The 23,072-nt window shown below is 53.2% G+C and overlaps 3 protein-coding genes across 6 annotated transcripts in view; 1 reads left to right on the top strand and 2 right to left on the bottom strand.

Annotated features, from left to right (window-relative positions):
• The window catches only part of CFDP1 (craniofacial development protein 1), a 61,847-nt gene extending 54,508 nt beyond the window's left edge, over positions 1-7,339 (bottom strand). The window contains exons 1-4 of the mRNA XM_038147920.1: positions 7,036-7,339; positions 6,862-6,970; positions 5,922-6,147; positions 4,057-4,157 (exon numbers count right to left, since the gene is read on the bottom strand). Coding sequence (XP_038003848.1) covers positions 4,057-4,157; positions 5,922-6,147; positions 6,862-6,970; positions 7,036-7,108 — 509 coding nt within the window. The 5' untranslated portion in view covers positions 7,109-7,339. The remainder of the gene's footprint in view (positions 1-4,056; positions 4,158-5,921; positions 6,148-6,861; positions 6,971-7,035) is intronic.
• A 125-nt stretch (positions 7,340-7,464) lies between these two features.
• Positions 7,465-11,639, top strand: TMEM170A (transmembrane protein 170A). The gene is made up of 3 exons (XM_038148300.1): positions 7,465-7,608; positions 7,698-7,868; positions 8,462-11,639. Exons 1-3 carry the CDS (start codon positions 7,485-7,487, stop codon positions 8,590-8,592), a joined length of 426 nt encoding a protein of 141 aa, XP_038004228.1. The 5' UTR covers positions 7,465-7,484; the 3' UTR covers positions 8,593-11,639.
• Positions 11,640-12,279: 640 nt separating this feature from the next.
• Positions 12,280-20,859, bottom strand: SLC12A3 (solute carrier family 12 member 3). Of its 4 annotated transcripts, none has more exons than XM_038148297.1 (26): positions 20,566-20,859; positions 20,145-20,303; positions 19,837-19,912; positions 19,603-19,698; positions 19,321-19,460; positions 18,977-19,087; positions 18,676-18,787; positions 18,292-18,422; positions 17,950-18,034; positions 17,450-17,604; positions 17,056-17,163; positions 16,697-16,820; positions 16,495-16,596; positions 16,246-16,401; positions 16,069-16,168; positions 15,537-15,648; positions 14,852-14,992; positions 14,564-14,670; positions 14,334-14,416; positions 14,084-14,152; positions 13,803-13,907; positions 13,518-13,629; positions 13,135-13,221; positions 12,909-13,044; positions 12,731-12,798; positions 12,280-12,439 (listed from the first exon to the last, which is right to left on the bottom strand). In XM_038148297.1, exons 1-26 carry the CDS (start codon positions 20,857-20,859, stop codon positions 12,298-12,300), a joined length of 3,111 nt encoding a protein of 1,036 aa, XP_038004225.1. In that variant the 3' UTR covers positions 12,280-12,297. The 4 variants fall into 4 exon arrangements, 3 of the variants coding, with proteins under 3 accessions (XP_038004225.1, XP_038004227.1, XP_038004226.1); XM_038148299.1 differs by having other exon boundaries at positions 12,909-13,008; XM_038148298.1 differs by having other exon boundaries at positions 12,298-12,439; positions 13,803-13,904.
• Positions 20,860-23,072: the final 2,213 nt, after the last annotated feature.

The raw sequence follows: 23,072 nt of genomic DNA, 5'->3' as shown, positions 1-23,072 counted from the left end.
AAACCCCTCAACTTAAGGTCCAGATTAAGGTCCATAAATTTCAACCTGCAAACAATCTCCTCTGAATAATCTTTCCTGAATCCTTCATATAGGCTAAAAACCTCTGAAGCAGCAACACAGAATGAGAAATGAGGTTTTGTCCGGGTACATCCTAGATGACAACCATTACAAACAGTAACACATGATAATCAGGTTCTTTTTCAAGCCAGCTGTAGCAGATGAAGTACCTAATTCAGCCAGTATAAACCTCAGGAATTACTACAATAATTTAAGCTGATAAGTATTTGGTTATAAGTCAGATACCTTAGGTACTTCTTTAGCACTTTTAAGATGTAATAGCTGCACTGTGAACCATCATGCTCCCTAACCCAGAATACAAGCTGCCACTCAACTCTGCTCAGCACATGGACCAGCACAGCTTTCCTCAGAGCACAGTGGTCACAGAAGTAAAAGCAGCCCCACAGCAGCAACCCAGGGGCTATTCTAAGTCACAAAGGTGGTCTCCTACACAAGTCAATGACAGGGAGCCCTAATCCAGAGATGGGAGTTCATGTCTCATGTAGAACAGCTCAACACACTGATTTGACATGAGTTTGCCCCCCTCTTTCTACAGAAATATATGAACTTTAATATTCCTTAAATCCAGCAGCAAGTCACACACTCAGTGTGGCACTGCTTGTTTGGCACTGGCCCTTCCTACTTTGATTTGGCCCATGCAGTGCAGAACTCAGTGTGGACCCCACCTATCCTTGTGAGAAAGCAGCTGTGACAGGGACACCTCCCCATTCACAGATGGAGAGTGGAGCCCTACTACAGCTTTGCTTTGGTGGCTTGGTTCATGCACATGGGGAAGCAGCCAAGTCACTGAAGCAGCACAAGCCACAGCTCTGCCAGCACGATACTGCATCATCAGTACAGCACAGCAACTCTGCAGCAGCAGGAAAGCATTCCTACCACAAGAACAGGCTGTGTAAAGCTCTGGCTATAAACCACACAAACAAACCATGTGCAAGAAATACAAAGCTCCTAGTCTGGAGGCCTTTACTTGAACCTGCAGAGTATGAATAAAGCAGGGTGCTGAACACAGGCCTCCCATTCTGGAATTAGCACCAAAGCCATTACTCTTTTAGCTTAGTTTTGCCTTCCACAAGCCAAATTAAGGTAGAGAAGATGTTTCAAAGTAAAATCTGTTCTTGACAGCAATCGATAACCAGACACTGCTCTTCCCTCACAGGCTGTCACACTGACACCACGGGGCCAAAGCAGCTCCGTGTGAGCTCCACTCTGCTGCAGTCCCAGCTGGACACAAAGTTCACTTTCATGGAAAGAGCTCAGAAGAACTATTTGGATGCACTGAGCACAACAGAGCTTTAAAGAAAGCCAAGGACCAAATCCTTTAGGAGTGCCAAAGAGAAAATAAGCAATTACAAATCGCAACAGTTTTTCCCTGGCACTAGGGATGTAATTCTCTATTAATGCAAACACACGTCCTGCACTGTGAGGCAAGTTCATAAACCAGAGGCTGTAAAGGAGTTTCAGTCTCTTCTGCCAGGGAGAAATGGCTTGAACTCCCATTTAGATGCTGAATTGCCTTTGCAAATTGCTCTTGCTGCCCACAATTACAGCCATTTGGGTGACAGTCACCTGCTGCTCCTAATCTATTTAACATGAGGGAGACAGGAAAAGCAGACAAGTCCAAACTGGAAAGCACTGCAACCAGTTTAAGATTGTTTCTAGTTCCAGGATTCAACAGCTTTAGTTTTACAAGGCAAAATTACATAATGTATTTTCTAAAATTAGAAGCCACTAAATTAAAATCTTCATTTGGTAATTGTTGATTCTTAACACTCCAAAGCTGAAGTTCAGCACTGGCAACTGATACAAGCACGGACTCATCAAAACAGACATTAAGTGCAGCAAAAACCTAGAGGGGAGTTGACAACACAAGCCCCTTTACCATTCCAGTATAGCCCTGTAGCTGGAGATCACTTTCAAGCCACTTCTGCTACTTCAATCAGGCCAGAAAAATCATACCATGATCTTACAGGAGAAAATAAATTGTTCTGCAACAGGAGATCAGGGCTAAACGATCTTCTGTTAAGAGCTTCAGTGAGCAGACTGTGAAAGTTTGTGCCCTGAATCTTTCACTGCTCAAATACTGATCTAAATTCTTCTCAAGCTTTCAAAAGAGCAACACTCAACAGCAGCCTCAGACCATTTAGAAAGGCAAGCAACAGAGACAGCTCTCATTTCAGTTCCTTCAGTCCAGAAATGCACACACACACACACACAACTACCGTGTGGTGGCCTTTTATAAGCATTAATTTGCCAGCTGCTTCCCCGGGCAAGGAAGTCAGTGCTTGGTATTCAGAGCATTTGCTGACGTTGGGGGGATGCAAAGACAACCTCCTGTTAGTCTGAAGAAAGAGCAGCCCTCTGGGCCTCACCTACTGCCATTAGAGGAAAGTACCAGCAGCTGTGAGTAGCAAGTACACCTCATACCCTACCCACAGCTAACAGTGTAAGCCATTGAAAGAAGCAAGACGTAGCAAACAACATAAAAGAATCAGCTTTGCATATCACAAGGATCAAGGGGGCAAAAAACATTGAAGGATTTTTCTGTTATCAAAGAGCTCGAGACCATAACTTTGTTGTAACTCTGGTACCAGCAGAAAACAATGCTCCAGTCCTCACTGCAAACCTTCTGTTGCTGGTTCTGTAACCAATTGATATAATAACTACTGTAAACAAAACATGCATTAGCCTTGGTGTTTGCAGAATTACAGTCTCATTATCACCCAGGCTCCAGCTATTGCCTATTTCATCAAAAAATGGTAGAAATTTCTAGTGATTCCTCTGCAGTTTCCTAAGGGAAACAGTAAGCACTGAGCAGGACACTAGGAAAAAAAATTGGTGCAGGAAAATATGTCTTTTTCTTAGTTACAGTTCTTAAGAAACCACAGATAAGATACTGGGGTCAAAAGCATAAAATCAGCATCTTAGAAGCCCCGAACAACTTCTGTTCACATAAGGCAACCCGTGTTCCAAAGGACAGTGAACAAAGTGGATGAAGTTCATCAGTGAACGAGGGGTATTCCTAAGTTCTGGCTTGCCCAGGGAAGCAGCAAAGTCCCTACTATGGCTCACAGCTCTCCTCAGATTTTTCAAACAGCTCAGGCAGCAGTGCCAACATGAAAAGCAAGAGCAGCAGAAGCCCCAGCTCTGCCTCCTCCTCCAGATTCAGGCAGGGCGAGTGTTACTGCTGGGAGCTGCTGCCCTCTGCTGTTACACAAAACAGGCCAAGATAGTTTGACAAAACCAGGTTTACTGCTACATATAAATAAAATCCCCCATAAGAACCAGCAGCTCACAGGGCAGATTTCAGGTAGGTTCAGCCAGGCCCCTCAGTTCTGGTCTTATGCATTTATAAAACACCCGGCCCTTCTTGCAGCACAGCCTGAGAGGCCTCTTGTAAGCCAAACTCAGCCTAAAGCAGATTTTACCCTTTGCTGCAGCTGTTTCAGAGGCAAAAGCACTCAGCTGTTAGTCTGCTCAGCACAACACCTCTTACTGCCTGCAAATCCTTTTTGTGGATTGTGAACGTCACCAGGGAAAGTGCCAGCCAATATCCTGCCCACAGCACAGAGCCTGGACTAGGCTGAAGGAATAAAATGTGTTACCCTCATCCTTGGGGGACACACATCCAGATGTGCTTCCCTCCTTGTCTCAACCTTCCCGGTGACAGTGCCACCAGGGAGCTCTGCCAGCCATTATAAACACTGGCCAGATGGGGAAGGCTAAGTGAATTTGAATTACATTTATGAATGTTATGAAGTTGAGTAAACACTGAGGTCTGCATATAAAGGTTGTCTGCAGCTCCGATGCAGGAAAATCTTGGCCTCATTTTCCCTGAGATCTGTATGTGCTCACAATAAAAGAAAAAAACAGGTTAAAGGAAAGAGAAGACCCACTGTGCCTCAGAGCCCAGCTCCAGCCTGCCCCCAGCACTCAGTGTGCCCTGGGCCCACAATGGACACATCACATCTGCCAACTTACTTGATTTCCTCACCAGCAAAATCGAACGTTTTGGTGATTGTCACTTTTCCTGAATCTTTTGGCTTCTCCTGAGGCTTATTCCCACTGTTCTCTTCTTCAGTCTACAAAATACATGAAGGAGAAAGCAAAACAATGCATTTGTGGAGCCAAGGCAAACTATTATTCCAAAGGGCCGAGGGCCCAACACAGACCTTGGGTAGCACTGCAATTTAGACTGGTGGTCAAAGCAAGTCACCCACAGACAAGATAAAAGAAATAAATAAATTTCATTCCACCAGAATGAAATTCCCCGTTTTGGTTCCAGGCTGCCATTGAAGCTCTAGGATCAAAACAAACTAAAACAAGAAGTGAAATTGTAATAAATGGAGGAAGGAGCAAGAATACATTGCAGTGGTTCAGAAAGAAAGCAAAAGCCTGGAGACTTGGTTCTCTCAGACTAGGCACCACCAAGAGGAAAGTTGACAAGGTGAATTCCACTAAAGTATGTTTATTTTTACTCAAGAATAGAGAATAACAAAACTCATCAGCAGAAAAAGCAATGCTGATCTCCCTACTTGTCAATAACATCTCTTTCATTAGAGAAGGAAAAATCTTTATCGAGTAATTTGTCAACAATGCCTCTTAAATTACTCAGCTGCTAAAAGGATACATAAAAAAACCTCAGCCACTGTAAGTTGCCAAAGCAAACCCCAAATTCTTGGTCTAAATCAGCCACACACCACAGAGATCTTCTAGAAGGCAATGCAAGCACAAGAAGTTCACAAAGAGAACAGAGGAACTGCATGTCTCCATGAATTATTCCAGGCTATGGAGGAACTTTCAAAGACATCTCACATTTTAGCAACCTGCCCATAAAAGTAGAACTGCTTAGAAGAAAATGTTCACTTCTCTTCTTCCCTCTGACTCTACAAGTAGCCACCCCAGCTGCTCAGTCAGTAATAAGAAGCAGGAGGGCTAAGATGAATGGACTCTCCTTCCAAAAGCTGCAAGCAAATATTACAAAACTATACTTGCTCCACAACCTCCCAAGAGTCATAGAAAGAAGCTTCACACAGTCAGAGCTGTGCTCACCAGGCAGACTCCTGTCTTCTGTTTCTGAACATTTATTTTGGCTGACCATCTAAAAAACACCAAACTGATAATTGTAGCAACAGAGGCTCACTTGTGGTGCGTTCTTCCCTTCTGCCACCTAAAGCATGAAAGGTTTTGACAGGGAAACACATGCACTTGGTTTTACTGAGAACTAAATCCTTTCAAAGAGCTACCCCGCACAGAATTCTCTCTCCAGGAAAACCTCTGCACACTGAGAGCACCTTCCTGGGGCTTACAAAGGACACAAGAAAGCCAGATTCAATCTTGCTACAAATGTGCAACATGCAGCACCTTCCAGACCTCCTCCACGAGGATGGAGGCACAGAGAGCCCAGCACAGACCCCTCTTGTTTCCTCACTCACACACACACAAAGCCTCAGTTTATTTTTTTTTTTTTTTCTTTTAAGCATCAGGAAAAGCACAAGCCTCAGGGAGAGCTGTGCCCACGTGCACAACTCAGACCAAAGCTCTCCATTCCTGTGTCAAAAGAGGCATCCAGGACCAGGAAGGGAAGCCAACAGGGCTGTGTAGGACACTCCAAGATGCTGACAGATAGCTCCAAAGGCAGCTCCACCTCCACATTTGGAAGGAAACCAGCACCTTGCAGTCTGGCCCATCAGGGAATGTCAGTCTCACAAAGCAGAGGGGGCAGGGGCAACGCCAGCCTCTTCCCAGCTCTGTCCAACACCTGACACCAGCCAGAACCAGTGGGGCATACTCTAAACCTTCAGGCCCTTCCCACACTCCCTGGTGCAGGCCCAGGTCCCCATTACCTTCTTGATTTGTGTCCCTTGTGTGGCAGCTTTGGGCTTCTGTCCTACATCACTGAGGAAACTGGCCCAAAGAGCATCCTCCTTCTTTTTTTCTTCTTCTTCTCTGCTTCTTTCTGTTTGCTCTACATCATCCACTTCCTCCTCTTTCTGCTCCTCTCCATTCTGCTGGGCTTTTTCTTCCTCTTTCTCATCTGCCTCTAGCAAGAGACCGCCTTTCTTCCTCTTCCTGAAAGCAGATGCCAAAAAAGAAGAAAAAATGGAGCTGCTGCAACACTATTCCAGAGCTCAACTGTAAGCTTGGGTGAAGCAACACAACATTTCATATTTTTACTAACACATCCAAACGGGGAGATTCTCTCCCAACTTTGGGAGTGTATGCATTTTATTAGGAGATGCTGCTGCTGAGAAAATACAGTGAGACCGATGCAGGCAGTGGCCCTGAAGGGAACTGGCCCCTTTGCAGGCATTTCTGTGAGTATATAACGTGCGGAAACACTGGCACGGGTTGGCCAGTGGCTGCCCCATTCCTGGAAGTGTTCAAGGCCAGGCTGGATGGTCTAGGGGAAGCTGTCCCTGCCCATGGCAGGAGGGTGGAGCAAGGGGGTCTTTTAGGTCCCTTCCAACCCAAACCATTCCAGGGTCCTGTGGTTCTGGGATAACGCAGGAGCCAGGAGGAGAGGCGAACCTGGGCTAGACAGAAACCAACCTTAACTAAAGTATGTATATACTTCTATCAACGTGCGAAACCGCGTATGTGCATGCCTTGCACTGAAGAAGGTTGATTTAAACAACTCCTGCTGGGGAGGGTTTTCAGGCACGTTGTCTGTCGGGGCCGAGGTTCTCTGCTCCTGCCACCAAACCGGAACGCAGAGCAGCGTTTCCCGTTCCTCCGCCCCGCAGCGCGGCAGCGGCGGCCCCGGGCGGCCCGCAGCGGCCGTACCTGCTGGCGGGGCGGCGGGGGCTCCTCCTGCCGCGGGGCGGCCGCGGGCTGTCCGCCGGCTCCTCCTCCCGCACCAGCTCGCTCTCATCATCCTCGCTGTACTCCGCACCTGCAAGCACACACAGTGAGCGCCGGGAGCGCCGCGAGCGCCGGCTCCCGCCCGCCACCACTCACCCGAGGGCACATAGTCGTCATCCTCGGCCGAGGAGTACTGCTCCTGCTCCGACTCCGACCCCGACCCCGCCATGCTGCGGCCCGGCCCCGCCGCCTCGCTGCTCCCGCCCGCCGCCGCCCAGAGCGCCGCTGCCGCCCGCGGGCTCCCCCTGGCGGACGGGAAGAACAGCCGCGCCTCCGAGGCGCCGCCGCGCACGGGGAGCAGCGACGAGAGTCCGCCAGCGGGCCAGAGCGTCCCACCGGCCACACCGGGGACTCCCAGCGATCCTTGCGGCCCACAGCCGTTCCCATGGCAGCGCGGGGGCAGGGCGGGGCTCGGCCGCCCAGAGGTCAGCGATGATTGGTGATAAGCCCTGTCTATCATCTTAGCACTTTTTCCATTGGCTGCGGCGGGCGGAAGGGGACGGGCGGAAGGGGCGGTGGCGGATGGCGGCGGGGCGGGTGCGGGGATGGACGGCGGCGAAGCGGGCGGCGGTGGCGGGGGGCTCCTGCAGCAGATCCTCAGCCTTCGCCTCGTGCCCCGCGTGGGCAATGGCACCACCACCTACTCCAGCCCGCTCTCCACCTTCCCAGGTACCTCCCCGCTCGGAGCGGCGTCCCCCCGCCGGGGCCGCTGGAGGCCTGCGGGCCCCGGGCCGCCCTCACCGCCCTTCTCTCCGCAGAGATGTGGTACGGCGTCTTCCTGTGGGCACTCGTCTCCTCCCTTGCCTTCCACGTCCCGGCCGCGTTGCTCGCCCTGTTCACGCTCCGGCACCACAAGTACGGCAGGTTCATGTCCGTGAGCGTCCTGCTGATGGGCATCGTGGGACCCATCACCGCCGGCACCCTCACAAGTACGGCAAGTGCCCGGCGCTGTCGGCCGGGGGCTGTGGTGGTCAGAGGTTGCCTTCGGGAGCGCGTGGAATGGCGGTGTTCCCCGGGATGGAGAGTACCGTTCTGGCTTTATTTCCTGCTTGCTCCACGTTTGGAAGGGTTGGACCGTACCCCGTGTCGAGCCCTGCATCGGGCATACCAAACGTGCCCATCGGGTGCAGAGCCAAGGGGCCTTTCACATTTCACATTTCTGAGCACCCGGAGGAAAATCTCTCAGAGGTTTGGGGTCAGTGCCCAGAACTGGGTGAGGTTTGCAGCCCGTGGGCTGTGGGATCTTGTGACAAGGGTATGTCCCAAACCACCCCGATCCCCACAGCTGCTGGAGGCCTCAGCAGAGTTTCAGCACCGGTTCACCCACTGCCACCAGCAAGCACTAGTTCCTGGCTGAGGTTTGTCAGACATCCCCAGCCCAGCACTCTTGCCTGCTGGTGAGCAGGGAGAGGCTCAGACCCCGCTGTTCTCTGCCCCAGCCTCACATCCTGAGGCTCCCCCTTCATCCCTGTGCAGAGCAGCTGTCTCACGTTCACGTCTTGGCTTTTCCCCCTGTCCACAGGTGCTGCCATTGCTGGAGTTTACAGAGCTGCGGGGAAGAAAATGATTCCCTTTGAGGCCCTCATTTTTGGCGTGGGCCAGACGTTCTGTGTGGTGGTGGTTTCCTTCCTGCGCATTCTGGCCACTCTGTAGCTCCTCTGGAGAGGCTGGAGAACACAAGCCAGAGGGCGAGCAAAGGACCTGCTGCCTCAGAACAAAACACAGGGAGCACAGCTCCAGCCTTGTGTTTCTTCTGCTGATTTAAGGAATTGGGACGGCTTGCTCCTGCCTCCAGCCCGGCTTGAAATTTTAAAATTGTGAATTTTGTTACTTTTTGGTAACATTAAGTGCCAAGTGAAACTTTATTTCTTTGGAGGGTAGGAAAATGGCTACCAGAGGAGGAGACCCTTTCACCAGTGAGGAATTGTGGTAACAGGACATGACTAAAATGTGACACCAGCTGTGCTGGGGTAGGAACAGGACCAGAGTGACATCATGTCCTCAGAGCTCACTCACCACTTTTTTGCTTGGTTTTCAGTGAACCTGAAGCTCTTTTAATGTCAGTTTTTAAATTAAAAAATAGTTTTCTTCCTAGCCCAAACTTCTTAATACCAGGTCATAGCCATAGTGGATTTGGGAGCAGCAAAAGGAGAGCTCATTTTAGATGGATGAGAGTGCAAATTTGTGTCTGGGAACTCTGGCTGTGAATGCTGCATGGGGGAAATGACTGGTATGAAAAAGATTTTGCAAATTTTATTACAGCAAAGCTCTTCTGTCCCTGCGAATGTTTTGCTCAGAGGCAGAGCAGAGTGGAATGGGCACTCCAGAAACCCCAGGTGTGCATGTGGGCATGCGCAGCTCTCCTCAGGCTTTGAAGGAGACTTGTGTTTTCAAATGACCCTGTTCTCCTTTGCTGATGCTGTTCGTGTTGGTGTGGCGGAGCTGGGTGTCCGCAGTGTCTGGAAGTGGCACTGGCCAGCTAGGATAGAATCCCTGCTGCTGCTGAGAGCTGCATGGCCAGGCTGGGCTGTGACCCGGGGTGTCCCCAGTGCAGGGAGTGTGCCACATTATCAGCATCCAGCCAGCAGCGTGCCGGGGGCTGGGAGAGCTGCAAGGCTCCTGGCAGATTCCTGTGTCCATGTGAGCACAGCCCCAAATCAACCCTTCTCCACAGGCAGTACTGTCTCCTCATCAATTGTTTTAGTTTGTTTTGGTTTTAAGTGACTTTTAACTAATTGGTAGCTCTGCACTTGTGCCTGGAGTTGTGCTGCGTGGCTGGGGCACTGGAGCAGCTAACTGAGTGCTTCCTGGGGCTTGGTTCTTTGGGGAAGCCAAGGGTGAATTCCAGGGATGGGCTGGGCAGTGCAGCCACCCCTAGGGGTTTGCTGTGGTCTGTGTTTGTACCCAGCTGACAGCTGTGGGCTGCAGAGGGAAAGCACTGTCTGTGTCCAGCCTTTCAGGGCACAGTTCCCATCTGTGTCTGCATTGAATTCCTCTGGTTTCCAAATCAGTTCCTTTGTACCTGCAGCATTTCCTAGGGCCGTTTATCTGCAGGAGCCCTCGTCCTCAGTGCTGGAATGACTGGACGTGGCCCTTAGTGCCATGGTCTGGATGACGAGGGGGTGACCCGTCAAACGTTGGACTGGATCTTAGAGGGCTTTTCTAAACTAAATTGATTCTGTGATCCTTCAACACGGCACTGTGTTTATCATGGAAAAGGGTTTCTCTATGCACAGACTTCTCGAGAGGGGTCTGTCAATGGTGAGAGGTGTTTTGCAGGAGCTACTAACTGAGATTACTCTAAGTTTTAGCCTATGTTAATTCAGGGAATATAGATGCACAGTTTAGGAAATAATTTAATGTGAATCCCTCCCCTTAGGTGGGTGAGGTCCAAGTGGTGTAACATATACTAAACCCTGGATCTGTGGAGAGCCCTGTGTGCTGTGCTGCTTGTAGACAGCCAGTCTTCCTGCCAGGGCAGAAACAATGAAAGGAGGAATAAGTTTGCTTTCTTTTCCCCCTTCCCACTTTGTATTTCAGCATGTGTACAGAGTGCACAGTTTAATTTACAGGAGTTATCCTGTGTTTTCCTGGATGGATTAAAAGTATCTCATGGAATTTGAATAGGGTGGGTCTGGCTTTACCTTTCAGGGGACAGCAGACACCAATATCCTGAGCACCCGCTGTGCTCTCCTTTACCCTGCACTGGTGCCTGGCACCACTCAATAGCCATTAAGCTGATTGCAACTGAGAAAGCACTTTATCCATGTGCCCTGTGCTACAGCAAGAGATTTCCTTGCAGGAACAGGGCTAAGGGGTGCAGGACGCAAATGGGGGTGTTACAGAGCTCAGAAAAAGTGAAAATTGCTCAGTAAAGTCACTCAGTGCTGGGTGAACTGAAATCCTCCCGTTTTCTATCCCTTGGGCTCTCTGAGAGTCTGTTTTGAAGGGGTTCTGGCTTACTTGAAGAGTTGGCAGCTTGACCCTGTTTGGAGCTGGCAATGTTTCTCTATGCCTGGATGCTGTGAAATTTTCAGGGAATTCTTGCATAAAAGGTGAACAATCAGCTGATTTGTCTTGACATATGAGCACAGGAGGCAAGTGCTTTGTGTCACCTTGGTGCTCACAGAGCATCCTCCACTCTGCTGGCTGCTGCTGCCAACCCTCCCTCTCCAGTAAAACCAGAGCTGAGCAGAAAGGAGGAGCAGCCTTGAGCTGAAGCACCAGATGGCAGGTGAAGCACTGGTGGCAGTTTCATCCCTTAATTGGTTTGGCATTCCCTTTCCATTCCTTTATTCCAAGTGAGGCGTGTGGAGGAATCCCTTCAATTTTCATCAGGTATTGGTAGACTTTGCTTGGTCAAACTTGTCAAAAACTGCAAAGAGCTGGCAAAAACATCAACACTGAGGTGTCCTGGGCTCAGCAGTGCTGTGAGCCTCTGCTGGGGAGCCCAGCCAGTGTGCTGGTTAAGGAAGCACCTTCTGGAGAAGCTGCCAGCCCTGGAGGAACACCCACTTAAGCTGAGGCTCCTAGCCCTGCTCCCCGTGTGTGACATCCCCTCTGCCCCCACCCGGCTTCCTCTTGCTCACAGCTGTGGCTGTCATGAACAAATCTTTGTATGATTGAAAAGTCTGTACATTTTATTTTTCTACTGACACTCCTAATCGTGGTGGTGATTATCAGTAAATTCTGTAACTCTTGAGGTGAATGAATGTTGTGTGTTTCTTCTGCAGCAGGACAAGGGGGCCTGGGTTGTGCTTTTGCAAATGAGCTGCACTCCTGCTTTGCCTGGGGCTATCAGCACCAGAAATGTCCTGCTTCTGGTGGTAAATGTTGTCTGCATTAGGAGCTGGACCTGCATCTGCAGCCTGGCACCACAGTCTGAGGTGACATCTCACTGCTGCTCAGTTGTTGGGGACAGGCTGAGCTGTTGTCCCTGAGGGGACATGCTGGGACCCTGTAGCCCCTAGGCTTGGTGCTGACCTGTTCCCAGCCCCTGGGGCTGTTCCACCCTGGGCCAGTGGCTTTGTTGGGCCAGCGTTCAGTCCCTGCACGCCACATGGGCTCTCCTGGGCATGGAGGCACAGGACCCCACAACTCCCCTGCCTGGCTCTGGCTAAGCCCAGGCCAGAGCAGCACCAGCACTGCAGGGCCAGCATTGCTGTTTATCGATGTACAATCTACAGAGCCTGAGATGGGCCAAACAAGTGTTTGTAAGAGGGTGGCAGCTGTGCCTGGTGGGCATTTCCAGAGGGCTGGTAACCACCCTGCCTTCACTGCTCTCCCACAGGAGCATGCTGCAGGACCAAAACTGGCCTGAAAAATTCACATCCCAAGTCATCAGGAATCCAGGAGGTTTTATTGGCAGTAAAAGGTCAACACGTTCTCTTGGTTTCCTCGTGTGAGGATGATGGGGGGTCTCAGGTCCTGAGAGAGGGTCTCGAGCCAGGCCATGTAGAGGGAGCTGGGGCAGCGGCCCTTCCTGCCGATGGGCGGAGTGCTGCGGCACAGCGAGGAGGGGCTGAGGCAGGGCCGGCACCGAGCCCCGCCACAGCCCCTTTCTCACTCCATGGCAGGTTATTTCCCTAAAAAGGGGCACCACATCCTCCCACCTGACAGGACCCAAGCTAGAGCCCTTGGTGTCTTCCAAGGGCTTTTCCCTGTGGTGCGGCACTCTCACCAGAGCACTAGGGTGTCTGTGCAGGACCTTCCCACCCAGGGAGGGGTGAACATCCCGAGGGACCGTTCCCATGGGGCAGGAAACAGGCGTGAGGGCATTACTGGCACCTACATGGCTATGAGTGCTGCATCCCGCGAGTAATCCAGCAAAATCTCATTGAGCCTCACTTGTCGGAGCGACTGTGGAGCAAAGAGCATCGAGAAACACAAAATAATGCTTTCCACAAAAACTAAATTTTGTTTAAAAAGCAGGAGACCCTTTGCAGGAGCTCCCCTGGCACTGGTACTACCTTGGCTCTGTTTTTATCGACCTCCTCATCAGAAATCTTCCAGGGACAGCCCTGTCTCATCTCATTCACTGTGGCCTCGTCTTTGAAGCCATCGTTCAGCCTGAAGGGAGCGATGAGTTCATCAAATCTCTTGATGCTGCAACACAAGCAGACAGTGCCAAGGAAGAGGGTCTGGGCAGGTTTGGGGGTGCTGTGGGGGCATAGGGCAGGGAAGGGGGGTGGTTACTGCTCTGGCCGGGGTTTCTGGTTGATGTCAGGGAGGATGTGGACCTCATGGAAGCCAAGGCGGAACTTGCTCAGTAGAGAGACAATCCTAATGGAGGGAAAAGGACATATTTTCCCAAAGTTAGCAGGGAATGGTAGCTCTGACAGGGACCTGCCACAGCAGAGAACCTTGCTGCTGGCCTCAGTTTGCACTTTTGGGTTTTCCCACTCTGCAGCCACATTGATTTCCAGAGAAGTGAAGCAAAGCAGCCAGGTCAGAGCTCACATATCCCATTATGGCAAAGCTGGGAGCGCTCAGCAGGATAGGAAGCAGCTTGTGTCACCACCCACAGGACAGTGGCAGTGGCCAAGTGGCTAAGAGGTGCAGTGGCCACCAGCACTTACGCCTTCCTCTCCTCGTCCATCCTGTTGATCTGCCCGCCGACAAACACCCGGATTTTGCACTTTCCCCACCGCTTCTTGCGCCCCAGGAGGTAGGGGATGAGCAGCGTGAGACCTGGCCCCAAAACACCCAGAGGGAGATGCAGCAGGGACCCCCAGGCTCAGCAGTGCTTCCTTGGTGCCAAAGGCCAGGGATGCTCTGGCCCCATTTGGCAGGGCTGAGCCCTCCTGGGCACCGCAGTGGAGGTGCTGGGCTCGCTATCTGGACAGATGGAAGGTGAGGGTTACCTCCATCATCAAAGAGCCAGTAAATGTCAATGGTCTTCTTGCCCTGCTTGCTCTGGAAGATGGTGCTCGCCTGCTGCTCACTGGCCACGGTGGTGGAGTCCACTGCTGGGGCAAGAGGGTCCTGGTGTCAGCAAAGGGCACCACCAGCCATGGATTAAAGACATCACTTCTTCCTGGTCCCAGCCCTGCTCCCCATCAGTGCTTGAAACCCCCACCCTGGCTGCAAAATAATCCTCAGAGCTGGGGTTGCTCTGGGCAGTCACAAGCCAGGACCAACCTACCTGTGTCTGGGGCTGCTCTGCTGCCAGTGCCGTTCTCGGGGTGCTCTGCTGCCTCAAATGTGGGGTTAACTGAGGAGGGAGGAGAAGGGCAAGGGCAGCACGGCAGTGCCTCATTGTCCCCATCCCCTTTGGTCCCAGCACAGGAGTGATGTCCCGCCAGGCTGTGGCCTTTGTCTGGGGGCATGGTGCTGGCTGGCACATCCCACAGCTCCACGTCTCTGTGCATCCCTGGCAGACCCAACCCCCTTACCATGTGCCTGCAGCACTCGGGAAACATTCAGCCCTTCCTTCATCCGCATTAAGCACACGCCGTACTTGAAATCGAACGCGTCGCTGGAAGGAGGGAGGAGAAGGCAGTTAATGGAGGGTGCACTGTCAGCCCAGCTGGACCCTGAGCACGTGACTGCAGCCGTCAGCGACCGCGGGGCCACCACCGGGTGCCAGTGTCCCCGGGAGGTGGAGGAGCCAGTGTGGCCGTACTGCAGGATGCCCACGTAGTCCTCCAGGCTCTGTGGAGGTGCCGTCCGCCAGTTCCTCTTGTAGCCCAGCACTAAGATGTTAGGTCTCATCTTCCCGAGGCCAGCAGCCTACAGATAGATGTCCCCATGAGACCCCTCTGCAGGGACAGACGGACACAGGAGGTGTCTGTCCACTCCATGGGGGAGCAACACAGGGGGGTGCCTGGAGATCGCGGAGGGAGGTCAGAACTCCCCCAGGCTGTGACAAAGAGGAGGGACCCCGCTGCTGGAAGGCCAATGATGGCTGTACCTGGATGAGCATTTGGACACCACTTCTCAAATCCTCAGCCACCACATCTGTGTAGAAAGCCTTGATCTTCCTCTTCATTAGCCACTTAGTGTGGCCGTCTGCCATCAGCCGGGACTCCGGCATCTTCTGCTTCCGCGGTCCCTGCAGGAATCAGGAGCAGGGGTTCAGGCAGCCCCTTCCAACTGACTTGCCACCAAGGACTTCTACTTCTCTCTTCCTAAATCATTGGCAAGAGGTGGATGTAACCACTGCACACATGGGAGGTTGCAATCACAGCCAAGAAAACCAGTGAATCCAGGGAGTCAGCAGCCAGTGCACACAATCCCAGCAGTCCAGTGGGTGCAGATAAGCTGGTTCTTACTGCACCCAATTGCTATGGAGACTTCAGGGCTGCAGGATCCCCCTGTCCTCTGAGCAACTACCTCATCCTTCCAAATCTTCTTCAATTAATTGGCAAAGGGAAGCCATAAGCCCACAGGGACATCCTGATGCTTCACCAATATTGCTTAATAACTCCAAGAGGCTTCCAGTTGACACATTTCATCTTCCAGCAGCACACAAGTGGGCAGATTTCAACCTCCACCCTGTGAGTCTACCAGGATACAACTGGATTTCCCAGCCCACCACCCACTGGTGGCCAGAGCCCCCAGGACAAGGAACCAACCAGCTTCTGCAGGTGACTCACAATCAGCACGTTGCCACAGAGCATCAGGCTGAGGTTCTTGGTGAAGGTCCCCACAAAATCCACCAGTGCCGGGCGGAAGTTGGGTGGGCCAGTCAGCACCAGGCACTGCGGTCTGCAGGCGGGGGAAAAAGGGAGTGAGGAATAGTACTTTGGAGGCACCCAGCCCTTTTGGAATGAGTCATGTTTCTGCTCCCGTGCTTGGCCAGTGGCAACTATAGGGAGCATCTTTAGAATGAGAAAACATTATGTGGCCTGAGGCTCCAGTCTCACTCTTTGGTCTTTTTATATCAGATGACACTAATGTGACTGTGTCTGCCTGGTACAGGGAGGGCAGGGTTTGCCCAGATTTCTACCTTACATGGCACAGACATGGGATTTTGGAGACAGACACATTTTGCTGTAACTCCTGGTTCCTGAGGGTGGTGGTGAGGATGTGGCCATGGGCACAATGCCTCCCTGGGTTTACCGGAGGCAGGAGCTGGCTCTTCATCCCACTCCCTCCATGCCCTGCACTGCAATGAGCTGCCCTTGCCTGTAGTTCTTGATGTGCTCATCCACTTCGCTGAGCCCCACTGAGTAGTTGAGGGCCATGTTGTAGGAGCTGGCTTGCATGGAGGAGCCCCAGTTGACATCTGCATGGGGAAGATGGATTAGCAACAGGGCCAGACACCTTCTGGGGCATCGCCGGTGCCAGGTTACCACCACCCACCTGGCTTTTTGTAGAGGACGTATCCCAGGAGGAAGATGACGATCCCGAAGGCAATGAGGGCTGCCCACCAGGTCAGCAGGAACATGATCACCACTGAGACAGCAGCTCCAAAGAGTGCAGCCCACTTGCTGTAATACCGAAAGGAGGGTCGCCAGCCTGCACGCAAACACACACAGCGGCCGCTGCCGGGAGGCGGAGCCGGACGGGGAGCTGGCCGCCGCAGGGCACGGCGTGGCTGGCACAGCCCACCTGGGGAGTTGGTGATGGAGGCGTGGAAGCAGCTGAAGTTGATGAGGGCGTAGGAGCAGAGGAAGAAGTTGGAGATGATGGGGGCGATGGCATTGAGCTCAGCTGTGGGAGGAGGAGAAAGAGAGTGAGCTGTCAGAGGTGGAGGCTGAGCCACCCTGCTGGTGGCAAGCTGCAGGAGGGTACTGGGGCAGCAAGCACCTACCGATGAGTATGAAGCCAATGGCAATGACATAGGTGAGCATGTAGCCACGGATGGGCTCGCTGTTCCTCCCATAGCCCTTCCCGAAGAAGCCGATGAGGGGATAGAGCTGGTCCTTGCAGAGACACTGCAAAGAGAGACACAGTGGGGACAGCAGGCTTTGCCAGGGACATGGGATGGCAGTGCCGTGGTGGCTCCTGCATCCATAAGAGCAAGGGCCAAACTGGACCCAGGCCCTGTGTTGACAGCAGCATCCTCCTGGCCCCAAGGCTGCTCACGAATGCAGAGCCCTGCACCAATAAGCATCACTCACTGCTGAGCTCAGGGAGAGGGGCTGGGGTGTGCAGACACCACCTCCTCACCTGGAAGACTTTGGGGGCTGAGACAAGGCAGGCCAATGCTGAGGAGAGAGTAGCACCAAAGATTCCTGCTGTAATGAGGGGGCCAAATCCAGACACCATGCTCATGCTCTGCATGAAAACCAGGGGATCAGCGTCTCTGGTGCACCAACCTCCACCTCAACCCTGAGAGATTTCCAGCCCCAGGCCCCATCCTGCTGCATTTCCTTTCACATTATCCAGGCAGCAAAGTCCACCCACATCCAAAAGGCCAATCCCTGGTGCCTTCCTGTTAAAAAATGGCTGTTTCAAGAGCATGGGTGCCCCCCAGGATGCAGCTGCCCTGGGAAAGCCATCCATTGCAGCACAAACCTGGCCAGGAGCAGGAACAGGGGCTGGTCATGGCTCTGAGCAGTACCTGGTAGTAGTTGCTGAGCCCATATCGGCAGCTCTGCTGTTGGGCGCAGGCAGTGAAGTTCCAGCCGAAGCTGCAGGCCAGTCCCTCACAGCCTGGCGAGCCCACGGCCACGCTGTCGTTCAGGCTGCCTGAGGCATCTCGGACCACACAGGCACCTGGGGGGACACACAGGGCTAGAGCAGGGCTGGCACCTCTCCACGGTTTCAGGAAGCCCAGCCCCACATCCCATTGTTCGTGACAACTCCCAATGTTGGAGTCTCTGCCATGGGGCTTTGAGCAATGCCAGGAGCTCCGCTGCCCACCCAGGATGACTTTGCCCCACGTGGGGGTAGGAACAAGGTCTGGCACCTGTGGCACTCACACTGGGATATCAGTGCTAGTGCCCACAGCTTGCTCCTGGCTCCTATGCCCCTGCACGCTCCCAGGCCATTAATTTTGGGTAGGGGCCAGCCCACCCACCCAGCCCCTTCACCCATTGCACCTGAGGACATGCTGCTTACCAATGGTAGCGGAAAGCACCAGGTAGGACACAGTGGTCCAGAAGATGGCCATCAAGGTGCCCTTGGGGATGGCCACGGCAGGATCCTGCCCAAGGGAGTTGCAGAGATATGTAAGACAAGTTTTCAGCAGCAGTGCTAATGTAGGCAGCTTATTTGTGGCTGCTGTACAGGAGGAATTTTAATTCACTGTATCACAAAGCCACAGAGCATCTCCTGGCTGAGCCCAAAGTTTCCATAAGAAATAAAACAAAGTCTAATGGTTGGATCAAAATGAAAGCCTTGGGGAAAATAGGGTTTGAGCCCTGAGAAACACTGGCTCAGGCAGCAACAGTCACAACCCACCTTCAGGTCACCCGAAATGTTGGCCCCAGCCAGGATGCCGGTTGCAGATGGGAAGAAAATGGAAAACAAGCCAAAGAAGGAGCCCTCAGGTCCACGCCAGTTGGGCACAAAGTTCTGAGCAAAGATATCAGCTGGGGAAGAAGCAGAAGAGAAGCATTTCAGGCCTCTTGGCTACTTTTTTCCTGGCTAAAGCACCTCAACACTGGCTAGGGGCGTAGTGCTGATGGCAGGGACTCCATGGGAGGGGACACTGTGCTTTTAATGATGTCTCTCAGCAAGGAGCATCTTCCCATAGCAAACATCTCCCCAAACTGCAGCAAAGAGCCAGGCTCCAGAGATGCACTTGGACCTGCTGAGTGCAACCTCAGCCTGTGGTGGACCCACCTCGGTAGCTGAAGAAGCCTTTTGCTTGCTTCTCAGCGGTGGCTGGGATCACTGTCCCCACCAGGTAGTTAATGAAGGAAACCAAGATGACCAGGAAGAACAGTATCTGTGCCTGCCAGACCAGAAAGAGCCAGCTGAAGGATTGGGCATTTGGGCACAGAAAGAGTGAAGAATGCATTAGGAGAAACCCATGCCCATTTTTGGGGAGCTACAGGCATCCTCTGCTCCTCAATTGCCTGGTGGCCAGCAGGGACAGGTCTTACCAGCCCAGGAGAAAAATGTGAGCAGGAATGAGGGTTACCTTGGCCTCCCATTCCATGCCAGCCAGGGAGATGCCCAGCAGCACCGTCACAGTGATGACCCCAATGATTCGGATGTCATTGGTGGGGTCCACGATGAGGGAATTGTGCTCCTGAGGAAAGGGAACTATTCACTACATAGAAATAACCCTCTTCCTAACCAAACCACTGATTTTTCCAGTGAGTTTTAGCAGCCACTGTTTGATTATCATTGTTTGATTATTATTGACAGTGGTCCAATGATAACGCAAATATTGATAATCAACACAAGTTGTGCAAGGAGAAGGTGGGGATGGAGTGGTACAGGGGACACTAGGACCCAGAGGACACAGAGCTGCTCTCTTACCTGCAGCAGGTCCCGGACAGTTTCAGCAAAGCCCACTGTGTGCATGGCCACGGCCACCGCGTTGGCAAAGGCAAAGATCAGCCCGATGGAGCCGCCCAGCTCCGGCCCGAGGCTCCGCGAGATGAGGAAGTAGGTGCCTCCTGAGGCAGGGAACGCCCCATGGCGTTACTGCTTCTCCTATGTTTTTGGGGTTCCCCCACACCTCCCATGCCAGGAGTTCACATCCATGGGGCAGCCCCAGGATAAAGAGAGCCCTGGAGTGGCCAGGAGGGAACACACTACCTGACTTCACTTTGCCATTGGTGGATATGGCAGAGATGGACAAGCCGGTTATGGTGGTCACTGTCACAGACATGAGGATGATGACCCATGTCAGGGCTGCGGGGAAAGGGCATTGCTTCACTGCTGGATCCTCTAGCCCCCCAGCCATCCCTAGGAGTCCCACCACACCCCAGGTGTTTGGGTGACGATGGGCCCAGCGCCACTGTCCAGCCCACGGTGAACCGCAGCACCCACCAATTCCTGCCTGGGCGGTGATCCAGGGCAAGCGCAAGTAGAGGATGACTCCCCAAATGTTCAGCATGCAGCGAATCTGAGGGGGGACAGAGGGGAACTGGCCATCAGGGCATTGACACCTGGGGGTGGCCAAACCATGCCAGCTCTGCTGCTCCTCAGAGAAAACCACCCTGCTGAGGAGAGCAGGGAATTTCTCAAAGCACATGTGCTTGCAAAAATATAGACATTGGGGAAAATGCAACAAGGGAAAAATGCTTACGAGGTAGGAGGGCAGGAGGATGCTCCATGGGGGAATGGATCACACTCACCATGACGCCCTTCACCCACCCAAAGCGGACAGGTTCTGGCACGGAGTCTCTGCCTGGCTCCCCTTCTGCCTCCTCCAGCCCAGCCTCCGACCCGGCCTCTGGCAGGCCATTGCTCTGATGCAGGTCAGACACCGGCGTGCGAAGGCGGCCCGGGTCAGGCTGTGGGACGAGGGGAAGGCAGGTGAGGGTGGACTTCAGGCAGCTGTTCCTGGAGGCAATGCTCTGGTTGAGCAAACAGCTGGAAACAGCTGGATCCTCTGATTTCTCTCAGGGCCTTCTTGGGGATGTGCAGTCGGCACAGCACCAGTTACGGCACCAAGAGGCAGGAGACAGAGTGACCCACCACAGACACTTCGCAGGGACCAGCAGCATGGCCAGGGGATGCCAGAGATGCTATGGGTACAGCCAAGCGCCCTGTTACCTTGAGGATGGAGTGCAGGTCAGCCAGCGAGGGCCTGCCCTTCCTGGGGTCGCCCACCCCCTTGCTGTTGGCGTAGTGCTCGTAGGCTGGCACCACATCCACCGTGTTGTAGCCGAAGGTCCTGGTGCAGAGGGTGCTGCTGGACAGCTGGGTGGGCTGGCTGCTGTCGCAGCTGGACCCCTCGGTGGGTGTGTAGGGACCCCGGCCCCCCTCCTCCATGCCCAGGAGGGTGCTGATGGTGAAGCGGCCGCTGCAGCGGGCTGGGGACAGATCTGGGATGGGCAGCTCGGCCATTGCTCCTGCCCAGGAGCCTGCCAGGTGGGGGACAGGGTGGAGAGGGGCTTGCCGGCTTTATACCCCGCAAAACCGGAGCGAGGTGACCGGCACACACCCACCACCGATGCTAATAGAGGAAAGGAATCAGCTTGAACCACCCCGAGCTGGTCAGGGGGAAAAAAATAGCTGGAAGGGATACCAAAACCACCATAATGGGCATCACTGCCTCCCAGCGCTTGATGGGGGCAGCGATAACGGGTTTGAGATTAAGTCCCAAGGACAGATCAGCAGAGAAATGCAGTGCTGAGTTTGCCTCCGGCCCCAACCCAGGAACATTCAGTTCACAGGGATTTATTATGGAAAAAGGGAGCAAGACTCCCACGCACCCTCGCCCTTCCCTGGGACACTGCCCCAGACCCGTCAGATCCCGTAAATCATCTTGGCTGGTCTCCAAGATGCTGCCTGTGGCATTGAGCTGGGCCGGATGTGGGGAGGGGAACGGCGCCTTTATCTCACAGTGAAACCAGGGGGAAGTGGGGAGTGTGACATTAAGGGATCTAATGGATGTCCCTGCTGGGACTCAGATTCCAGGCTGCTGGAGAAGACAGGGTGCACAGAGTGGTGTAAGTCTGTCTGTGCTTGTTCAGGGCTGGGAGCTGGCAGCTCTCAGTATCAGGCAGCAGAGATGCCCATGGTCCCACAGCCCCCTTCCCCTCCAGACCCAGGGTACCACTGGGCCCCCAGGGCTCAGAACCGCCCCCTGTCCCATCCCTGAATTAATAAGCCACTGAAACCCTTGCTCCCATCACACAAAACACGAGCTGAAGCTGTGTGGCCGTAACCCCACAGCCACAGGAGGTGAGGACAGGGGGAGGGATGGGCACCTCTTACACTCCCGCAGCCCCTATCACATGTGCCACGAAAGCAGTTACAGATAAGATCAGCAAAGACAGCAAACAAGGCCAGCAATAAAATTCGAGGGCAGCCCATTGGAATTTCAGCTCCGTGTGGCTTTGCAAGTTAATGGAAAATTGGGCCTGCCGTGCTGCCTCTGGCTGTATTTGCATTCACACACAAATTTTGACCTATTTTTGAGGACTTGCTCCAGCCCCCTTGTTTGTGCGAGGGCAGACGGCCGTGGTCACCCAAGCCCCGCTTACCGGGGAAGCTGAGGGCAGGCAGCCCAGTCTGCATCCCTGCTCAGCCCTCGCAGCACTGCAGAGCACCTCGGAGCCCTGAGAGCAGGGACAAGGGAGAGGTGGGGACGAGGAAAAGAGCCTCACCCCAGCACCTCACACAACAACCTCCACAAAGTGGACACCAGCTTCCTCTCACAACAGATGCACCAGCAGACTCACAACCAGCAGAAGTGGCTTTATTTCAGAACCTCACTGTTTCATCAAAACCGCTGATTTGCCCAAAATAGCACAAATCAGTCTCTTAAGTGGGGGGGTCTGTTAAACACAGCACAGTCAGAGATGCTCCGGAAGGCACAGGAGGGCTCCAGAGGCGGGTGAAGAGCGAAGCGAGTGGTATGATGCAACCCTGGTGTAGTGAAATAGCCGGATTGTAGGAAGCGCTTGTCGTCGGCCTGATTCACAACACCAGCTGCAGCAACAATACCGGGGCCGGGCGGCGCTGGGAGCTGCGGGCAGGGAGGGGAGCTCTGCAGCCCCCTCCAGCCCCTCCACTCACACGGAAGAGGTGCCAAGTTGTTTCTGCAGGGCTTTCCCTCGCTTCCAGCCGATCCCCCAGTTTGTTCTGGATATTAAATGCATAAAATGAACCCAAAATCGAGTTAAGCAGAGCATGGTGCGGTGCATTACACAGCTTCTTTTAAAGACTGCCAAAGTGTCATATTCCAAAAGGCTTAATGAAGCTTTAATTGACCTGCTTCCACCCCCGTGGAAGAGGGAACCTACCGCCCTGAGCGACACAGGACACGCGAATGATGGAGGGGTTCAGCACTGCAAACCCACCGTGCAGAGCAGACTCAATTTCTCAGCACCACAGCGAAGGAAGCCTGGGAAAAGAAAAGAGATGGTTATTCAGCCAACTGCCAGTAACCTTTCCCAGTGGGAACACAGAGATCATCTCCCATCTCTTCCAGACACCATCTCCATCTTTCCAACTTCAAACCCAGAAAGAAAGAGGACAAAAATGCTGGTACAGGGACATGAACAGAGGCAATATTTGAGCGCTGTCCCACCCCAGGGACACGGAACTGGAAT

This window comes from Motacilla alba, chromosome 11 (assembly GCF_015832195.1).
Source record: "Motacilla alba alba isolate MOTALB_02 chromosome 11, Motacilla_alba_V1.0_pri, whole genome shotgun sequence".
NCBI classification, from domain to species: Eukaryota; Metazoa; Chordata; class Aves; order Passeriformes; family Motacillidae; genus Motacilla; species Motacilla alba.
Note: the sequence above shows the minus strand (reverse complement) of the source record. Positions and strands in the feature narration are given on the sequence as shown.